Below are 9,655 nucleotides of genomic sequence, written 5' to 3' on the forward strand. Positions count from 1 at the left end.
TCACGTGAGCAGTGTAATAGTCAACAGGGGGCGTTTTGGTTGTACGTTCTTCTGAATTCGATACAAAAACACGTTCGATTCCCATTTGTTTTCCACTAGGTTATGAATATTAATTACGTTTGTCCAGTACCCTCAACTGATTTGATAAATGGCTGACGCTGACAAGTAGACCTTGCACTATGACCCAAACTTACTACGCTTAAGGCTTATCTTCTAGATAGTCATGACCTCAGTAATATTCAAACTCACTTTAAAATAATAAACAGATACTATCCATGTAATGATTTTATTAGTAAGTTTAAATAAGGGTTTTCGCCATTATGTAGTTTCTGTAAAGAAGAAAAAGAAACAATTGTACATTTATTTATCAGTTGTAATTATACCAAATTATTTTGGTCCCAAGTTTCTTGGTTTCTTTTTGAGTTATTTTATAAGTTTGTCACAATAACTGATGTAATGGTCTCGTTTATGGATTGTGATACTGGTTTATTGGAAATGGATAATATAATTAAACTTCTTATTAGGAAAATATCATATACATAAAGCAAAATGTATATCGACTGTACCAAATGGTAGACTATTTTCCACTGATCTGAAGATTTTTTACGACTCTCTACCTTAATCGAAAAGCTCTAAAGACATCTAAACTGCTGAAAAGGATACTTAATGTTAGAAAGATGATTGATATGTGATACAGGATGCAGAATTTCGATCTTATTGTTTTACAGATTCAAATGTCTATGTATTCCCCATTTTTGTTATCCCAATAAAAAAAAAAAAAAAGACCTCAGTAATATTCATGAGCGGAGCCTTCGCCATACTAAGTTTTGGAAATACGCGAACGGAATCGTTTCACTCGTATAACGTTACGTTACTTCCGGACTGAACCAACCGGAAACCGCCAGCTTATAACTTTTGTTTTCGCTGCTGCTGCACATCGATTAGAAACATCAAACATCATGTCGGGCTCATCAAACATTGTTGCGATGAAGAAAATCGTTCAGCAGTTGCGCTTCGAAGCAAACATCAACAGAGTAAAGGTTTGTTTCTTTTAGTGGTTTAGTTTCTGAGGAAACTGCAGCTAGTGAGTTAGCCGCGGGTTGAGCTCGGGCGTGGACCTGAACCGTTAGCCGTTAGCTTTGTTTCAGTGGCTTCTCCGTAGTTTCACTAAAATAATTGTATTTTGTAGTGAAGTAACGTTAGTACCAATAGCTACTGGACAAACTGAGCATTAAACAGACTCTGAAAAAGTAATTTGTTCTATGCCTAAGAAACTTAGGCAAGAAATACACATTACTCTGATATTACACACTATGTGTATGTGTATGTGTATGTGTATGTGTATGTATATGTATATGTGTATGTATATGTATGTGTATGTATATGTATATATATATATGTATGTATGTGTATATGTGTATGTATATTTTTGTATGTGTGTGTATATATATGTATATGTGTATATATGTATATATATGTATGTGTATGTATATGTGTATATATGTGTATATATGTGTATATATGTATATGTATGTATATGTATGTATATGTATGTGTATGTATATGTGTATATATATATGTATGTATGTGTATATGTGTATGTATATGTATATATATGTGTATATATATATATGTGTGTATGTATGTGTATGTATGTGTGTATGTATGTGTGTATGTGTATGTGTATGTATATGTATGTGTATGTATATGTATGTATATGTATATGTGTATATATGTGTATATATATATATGTGTATGTGTATATATATATATGTGTATGTGTATATATATATATGTGTATATTGTGTGTGTATCTGAGTATCATTATGTATTTAGCATTTCAGCTGATTGTGTATAAGACCCACTTAATATTTTCATTTCCAAGAAATTTGTAAGATTAAAAAAAAAAAGAGTTTATTTATTTATTTATTTATTTTTGTATATTTAGGTTTCTCAGGCAGCTGCAGAGCTTCAGCAGTTCTGCGTCCAGAACGCCCTACAAGATCCTCTGCTGACCGGTGTGTCTTCGAGCACCAACCCCTTCAGGACACAGAAGGTTTGCTCCTTCTTGTGAGGGTCCGTGATGGGCAGCTGCCATTGGTGAGGACTAGTTTAAAATCGCATTTGGTTAACAACTAAACAATACAAGACCGAAACTAACAATTACAATTTGTCTTCTCAGGCTTTTTCCTGTTCCTGTGACAATTCTGCTGGTGAAAAAAAAAGAGAAGACAACCACTGCCATGATGTGTTATTGAAAAAGCAGCAGCACAAAGCTGTCGTCTTGCCATTTAATACCTCATGCCATAAACACAAAAAACAAGAACTGAAAGGATTTGCCTCTCTGGCTGCTTTATGTCTGTTATGGTGCATTTTCATTTTAGAAGAAGATTTTTTCAAGTTCTCAGATTGACTCTCCTTCACACAGCCCTCAGATTTCTGTTTGAAGACCTCAAACTAAAAAGTCTGCCTTAATGAGTGATAAACAACGCTCCAGTTTTGTGGAGGGAAGGCTGTTGTATTTTTGTGTGGCACAGCAGAGGAAACTTAGTAATTTATTGTGCCTTTTTAACATTGTAGTCTATTTCTCTATCTTCTCCGCCTTAGACTTTTTATAACCCAAAATAAACCCATTGATTTCTAATTGTCTCTGTTGTTTTTATACTGTGACAACTGTAATGAATTTCTGAGGATATATTAAGAACTTTATAACCAGAACAGAAGCTACAGTTTTATCACAGTGACAGGAAATTCGATTGTGAACAACATGTCAATGATAGATCACTATATCAAACAAAATGCATGTGTTATTTCTTTTCTGTAAGTTCTTAATATATACATATTTTAAATAGCTTAATATCTTGCACAGGTGCAGCAACATCAGTGCTTTTAAATATTTTCATGAAAGCCAATTGGCCTGAAAGAATAGAAATCAGGTGTATGGGGTTTGGCTGAATAATTAGGCAGTTCTTGCTAAAACAAGAAGCGTTTCCAATTTATGTGGTTGATAAGCTGGTGAGATGTGGTTGAGTATTACATTAACATGGTTTATTACTGTCTTTGTTATGAATCCCTTATTCACTGAATGTTATTCTCGCATGTCCCCTCGTACATTCCAACAAGGAGGATCTTCAGCAAACCTGCAGATGCTGAACAGTCAGTAGGCTATCAAGCCGCGATTCTACAAATCCGACCTAAAATAAACGACCCCGTTCCACAACGACATCAGAAAACAGTGTCAGTGTATGGCAGTATGAGAGGGGCTCAAACATCTATTTTCAAACACTCCTCCTCTTGTTTATTGACTGGTGCGGCTACGGGCTACACCAACTTTTGGCTTGGTTACTAGTGACATCAAATATTCCCTTGTAGATTAGCATGGGTGAGTTTTATCAGTTCATCAGACTTGAATTGCTTTTTATTGCATGTAACAGACTAATTTTAATTATGTAAAAAATGGTCCTGAAAAGACCAATTTGGTGATGAATGCCCTTGTGAAAAAGAAGTGCACTTAAGTATACTTTTATAGAGTGTACTTATTGTGGAAATAATATACTTTAAAATAATACACTTTTATCACATAAGTGCAAATTAAATGTAATGTTTTCGACCACATAAATGCATATTATTTGTGATTAATTTCAAATATATTACAGTTTAAAATGACATTAATTGCAATTGGTTGAGTGAAATTTTTGAACCACTTAAGTGGGATTTTAGTATATTTTATGTGAAAATATGGTAAATATGTACTTCTGAATAAGCAATTGATGTGAACTAAAATATACTTCAATGGCATATATCTCTGGCAATGAAGTTGAAATTTAGTATATATAAATAAAAAACTTAAAATATATAAATAAAAAATAAAACTCTTAATTACCTAGTTACAATCAACTCAAAATGGAAAACCCTCTACATTCATTGGGAAAAAAAAAAAAAATCTAAAACAAATACACAAAAACGCTTTTTGCTGATGCACGGGAAAAACCCAACACTATACACAGTAACAACACTTCAACTCACTTATTAGAAAGAGTCTGGAGAACAATGCAAAATCACTTACACACATACAAACAAAAGTACCTAATCTCGCCATCACAGAAAACATCATTCCGCATGATGTATAAGCCTGTTTCCTCATTGGGGACCTCAAAATGTCCACAAGGTCAAAATGTACTTGTATTACTATCCTTGTGGAGTCATTTGGTCCCCATAACATATAGGATTACTAACATACACACTTAAAACAAAAACAAAAAACAATCAAGAAAATTATCATTCCATGTACAACAACAAAGAGGCAGGAAAGTCAGGAAAAACAACCTTGAGGAAGGAAAGAAAGAAAGAAAGAAAGAAAGAAAAAACAGAACAACCATTGTTATAAAACATATCCAGTCATTATAAATGGTTCAGTTGAGTGAAAGCAATAGACACAATTGCAGTCCAAAGTTTATATACACCTTTCAGTATCTGCAAAATGTTAATAATTGAAGCAGTAAGAGGGTAGAGAGGTAGAATCATTAAGAAATTGCAATTACTGCCCTGATGAAGCAGTATATTCCGCAAGGTGTGTGTAAACTTTTGACCACATCTGCATCACCTAAGAGATGAATTAATGTTACCTCAATCATCAGGGCAACATCGTAGTAGAATGCTGGGAGATGTTCCTTCAGATTTCACATAAACAGCAGAATTCCTGACCACACCACCTTTACTGACACTGGGCTTTAAAAATAGATAACATTTTTACAAACACTTATTATTCCTAATTTACAGGGAATAAAACATAACTTTATCTATTACCAAAAAATATATAAATATCCCAAAATGTATTTTAAATAAATTAAAAAAAAAAAAAAAAATCTCATGTTTTCTTACAAGCTTTTCTCACACATCTTCATGAAGGATATTCCTGTATTTACCATGGATGGCACAGAAAACTACTGTCCTCATCCTTTGGTTTGTTACCTGTAAAATATATGATGATTAGAGGGGGGTCTGTAAATGCACAGGTGGGAATATATTACTTGCAAATGGAAAAGATTCAAAGCAGTTAAAATCCATAATTAGTGACTTAAAAGGTTCATATGATGCTGCTAAAAAGAACATTATTTTGCGTATTTAGTGTAATGCAATGTATGTGGTTTAAGGTTAAAAAAACACAGTATTTTCCATATAACATACATTATTGTTTCTCCTCTATGCCCCGCCTTTCTGAAAAACATAGATTTTTACAAAGCTCATCGCTCTGAAAAAGCGAGGTGTGCTCTGATTGGCCAGCTATCCAGTGCACTGTGATTGGCTGAATGCCTCAAGCGTGTGACAGAAATGTTACGCCTCTTAACATACTATGCCCTTTCCCAGGCCAGCAGCACGAGACTCAGTCCAGCTGCTCTGCTTGTGCGCAATCTGCGCATCCCATCATTGTTTCTCTTTTAGCAGTTCAGTCAATGTTCTGTTAGGAGTAAGTGAATTACTCTGGATATTGGTTTATTTTGAGGCATTTGTTGCATCCAGTGGGGACATAATTACTGATTATAATGACTTATACTGTCTTTTTAGCATTGCGTTGCGTGTCGAGCTGCGTAAACTAAAACAATGTCTGTATTTGTGATCTGAGAAACAACAAACAACAAGCCTACTCTACTGCTCAAAACTCACGTTTGAATCATTGGCAAATTATTTAAATTTAAAAAATGTACTTACAGGCTGTGAATCAGAAGTGCCAGACTGTCCTTGCAAAGCTTGAACTGTCCAACTTTATAGAAACAGCCTTTGTGCCACAGACAAACTGCAGACTACTGGTTCAGGAAACTTCTGGTGAAGTAGTGCGCTGTCATGATGTAGTATTTTGGCGCATGCACATTAATCTTAAAGGATTACGCCATCCCAAAATAAAAATTTTGTCATTAATCACTTACCCCCATGTCGTTCCAAAACGGTAAAAGTTTCGTTTGTCTTCGGAACACAATTTAAGATATTTTGGATGAAAACTGGTAGGCATGAGACTGTCCCATAGACTAAATAACCAACCGTAATGTTATGAAGCGACAAGAATACTTTTTGTACACGAAGAAAACAAAAATAACGACTTTATTCAACAATTCTTATACTTTGTGTCTCTCCAAATCAACGTAGCGCCATTTTGGCAAATCTGAGTAGTATGCTGATGGCGTATGCTCTTCTGTGTCAGCCGCGCTGCGTCGATGCGCTGTTTTCTTTCAAACCAAAGTGTAAATACCAAGCGGCAACCTGCCGCTCTCTCTCGTGAAGCCAACACGGAAGTGACTAAAACTGCAATTCATCAACTGGCTGTTTGAGGTTGGCTGCAAAAGGGAGTCAGTCCAATAGACTCCCCATGTTAAAATGGCCAACTTTACAGCAGAAAAAAACATGTTTACAGCCTGGTGCAGAAAATGATTTTGGTCTATATAGCTAATTTTTCCCTTCATGACAACTGTGAGGGGGTGAATTTTTTATAACTCATCCGTTTAAATTATATTATGCCTTAAAGTTCTGCATAATCAAGGGCATGGCCACTTGAGTGACAGGTGGATTGCCGCTGCTGACACTGCCGTCGAGCTAGGTGGGCGTGGCTTCAGCAACCAGCTCCTGCCTTTTTGCCCATTTTCGGTTATCCAGGAGTGACGCATGGTGACGCGCTGCCAAGATGGCGACGGCCCACTCTGCGCACTTTGAGCTTAAAAACGCTCTTCAGGAGTCTATGGGTGACGTCACGGAAACTACGTCCATGTTTTTATACAGTCTATGGTTAATACATGTAATAAACGTATCCTTGTGGCGTGGCTGACACAGAAGAGCGTAAGCCGCTTGCATACTACTCAGATTTGTCAAAATGGCGCTATGCTGATTTGTGGAGACACAGAGGAGAGGAATTATTGAATAAAGTCGTTATTTTTGTTTTCTTTGTGTACAAAAAGTATTCTCGTCACTTCATAACGTTACGGTTGAATCACTGATGGCAGATGGACTATTCAGACGATGTTTCATACTTTCCTGGACCTTGACACTGTTATTTATTTGGCAGTCTATGGGACAGTCTCAAGCCGGTTTTCATCCAAAATATCTTAAATTGTGTTCCGAAGATGAACGAAGCTTTTATGGGTTTGGAACGACATGGGGGTAAGTGATTAATGACAGAATTTTCATTTTGGGATGGAGTATTCCTTTAAGGACACTGCATGGTTAAGTATTATTTATAGCTTTCCATTTCTGTTCAAGTTCAAGTTGTTCTAATTTGTTGTGTAGTTAGTCCAAAGACTATGGTTAGACTCATTCATGACTCATTCACCTAACTTAAAGTCAGTGCAATGTAGCCTATAATAGAAACCAAATGTAGGCTATTTGAATGCAAATTATTTTGGTTTAGATTTGTTAAACTTTTGCTTGCAATTAATGAATTTAAAGGTGTGTTTAAGTGACTTAGAACAACATAATGATATTGAAAGTATTCTGTACACAGATTTAAATTACAGTACTATTACATACAAATACAGTACTCTTTTAAAAATTCCACTTTTTAATAAGTATACTTTTAAGATTTGAAGTACACAAAAAGTACACTTTTAATACAATTAAGCACACTTCTTTTTCACAAGGGTTTTGGTGTACATAAAGTATACATTTATTATAGTATTTTGAGGGATTTTTTTTATGTTGTGTATGTTCTGTTTACTTGTCTTGGCACTGAGAAACACTGTACCGGTCTGTTCGTACATTTGAATTCAGCATTTTGAGCTACTGGAAAGGAAGCTCTAATCATGTAGACTGCTTTCAGATGTCTTTCAGACAGTAGGAGTTTGTACTCTCGCTCCAAGGTCTTGCCGAGGAGCCAAGGCAACAAATTAAACCTGCTACTGGATGCCTTCAGCTTCCACAAGCTGACCAGCAACTCAGTGAGCAGAAGTTAATTAATGGATAATTCACCCAAGAATGAAGATTTTCATTCAAAGACTGAAATGCACTATGTGACTTGCATAGAATTTTGCCCTGATTTGCAGTCTGGATGAGTTGGCACTAGTTGCTGGAAGTCAGCCAGTCTGCAGATATTAACCACTGAGTTGACAAATTTCATAAAAAATCTTATAGTGTATGATGGACTCTAACTCTCATTTGATGTATGTGTACATACAGTATATTCCATCCAGTTTGAGGGTATCAAACGTGTTTGCTATTTCAAGCTGATTTTAACACCATTTGTCCCGCATAGTAATAAAGTGTCCGTTTCTGCCTGAGATTGTGCTTGGAATGACTTGACAGTCTGGTAGTGTGTGTGATCCTCATTTGTTTAGTGCATGATGCCCAGATTTTCTCTGTAACCATTTACAAAGTTGGTAAGTGTATGATGCCTAGTGTTTTAAAATCTGTTCAGATTTGAAGTTGAGTCGTGTATTTCAGCATGTTCTTTTATTGATGGAAGCTAATGACAGACTTTATTCAAACTTTGGTGTCAGTCAATGGCTCTTTATGTAAGAACCACTGTGGACCTTGCAGGTGGCAGTCTGTGGATGGAAATGATGAGGTGTGTAACACCTGTTACCCATCCAAACAAGCTGTGGCAGAGCCTGAACCAAACCAGCCTTTCCGCATCACACTAGCCTTTCCCGTCAGGCAGCCATATTTGGTCCAAAAACCGGGACCTGCTGATTTCTTTCGTGTGAGACCTGTTCAGTCATTAGAACCATTTAACAGGTTTTGCTATTTATATGGGCATTAATTTCTTTACAGTCATTAAAGATTGTTATCATTCTAAACAGTCTTGGCTACTATATTAATACATTTATGAATAATTAATTTATAACTCCAGTAACTTTCAGTATCTTGCATGGTTTAACTTAATTTTTCATTCAGTTCACGTTATAAACTATATTTAGTACCATTGTGTACTTAACCTTCCATTAAAAAGTGGTTAATAAGTTACCATGTGGACTATTTCTTTAAAGACATAAACGATTTTGATCTTATATACTTCACAGACTCTTTGATGTTATTGTCCTCAGGTGTTATTTTCACCAGGTGTGCCACTCGTCTAAAGCCATCCACCAGACCCGCTCCAGTCAGCGCCGAACACGGCTGAATGAACCAGTCTCGGTCACTGCAACTCTTTATCAGGTTAAACTGCTCTGTGATCTCGGTTACCATTGCAGCTCCTACAATATCTTGCTTGTTGGCAAGAACCACCACCGGGAGTCCCCTGAGGTGGTCACTCTTTAAGGTCTGTTCCAGCACACTCTTGGCCTCGTCTAGACGCTTGATATCAGAAGAGTCCACAACGAACACAATTCCAGCTGTGTCTTGGTAAAAATTCCTCCAGTGCGTTCGCATCTTAATCTGCCCTCCAATGTCCCACACGGTCAGCGTGATTTTGTCCCTGTTCTTCTTCGCTTCAATCATTTCAACATTGAATCCAACTGTAGGAACTGTGTGGAAGTCCTCATTGTACTTCAGTTTGTAAAGAAGTGTTGATTTTCCAGCTCCGTCAAGCCCTAGGAGGAGGATCCGTGCTTCAGGTTTGTGCCTGGATCCTGAAAGGCCCATTGTATATGTCAGATGTTCACAAACACCAAAGCTTCTCTCTGTGTTCTCTCAACAAATTTGAGTTTACTTAAGATGTTGTCTGCATTACTCAGTG

At 36.3% G+C, this 9,655-nt stretch overlaps 2 protein-coding genes across 2 annotated transcripts; one reads left to right on the forward strand and one right to left on the reverse strand.

The window, feature by feature from the left end:
- The first annotated feature begins 858 nt into the window (after positions 1 to 858).
- On the forward strand, positions 859 to 2,644 carry LOC122147505 (guanine nucleotide-binding protein G(I)/G(S)/G(O) subunit gamma-5-like). Its single transcript, XM_042770480.1, has 3 exons — positions 859 to 1,040; positions 1,949 to 2,100; positions 2,183 to 2,644. Exons 1-2 carry the CDS (start codon positions 960 to 962, stop codon positions 2,072 to 2,074), a joined length of 207 nt encoding a protein of 68 aa, XP_042626414.1. The 5' UTR covers positions 859 to 959; the 3' UTR covers positions 2,075 to 2,100; positions 2,183 to 2,644.
- Positions 2,645 to 4,187: 1,543 nt separating this feature from the next.
- On the reverse strand, positions 4,188 to 9,655 carry LOC109109970 (ADP-ribosylation factor-like protein 14). The gene is made up of 4 exons (XM_042770477.1): positions 8,993 to 9,655; positions 4,882 to 4,971; positions 4,626 to 4,728; positions 4,188 to 4,326 (listed from the first exon to the last, which is right to left on the reverse strand). Exons 1-2 carry the CDS (start codon positions 9,559 to 9,561, stop codon positions 4,968 to 4,970), a joined length of 573 nt encoding a protein of 190 aa, XP_042626411.1. The 5' UTR covers positions 9,562 to 9,655; the 3' UTR covers positions 4,188 to 4,326; positions 4,626 to 4,728; positions 4,882 to 4,967.

This window comes from Cyprinus carpio, chromosome A2 (assembly GCF_018340385.1).
Source record: "Cyprinus carpio isolate SPL01 chromosome A2, ASM1834038v1, whole genome shotgun sequence".
Classification (NCBI taxonomy): domain Eukaryota; kingdom Metazoa; phylum Chordata; class Actinopteri; order Cypriniformes; family Cyprinidae; genus Cyprinus; species Cyprinus carpio.

Excerpts from the sequence above, each read along its gene's own strand:
- LOC122147505 (XM_042770480.1), top strand. The coding sequence starts at position 960 with ATGTCGGGCTCATCAAACATTGTTGCGATGAAGAAAATCGTTCAGCAG. Across the intron at positions 1,041-1,948 it reads CAAACATCAACAGAGTAAAG|GTTTCTCAGGCAGCTGCAGA; the intron begins GTTTGTTTCTTT and ends TTGTATATTTAG.
- LOC109109970 (XM_042770477.1), bottom strand. The coding sequence starts at position 9,561 with ATGGGCCTTTCAGGATCCAGGCACAAACCTGAAGCACGGATCCTCCTC.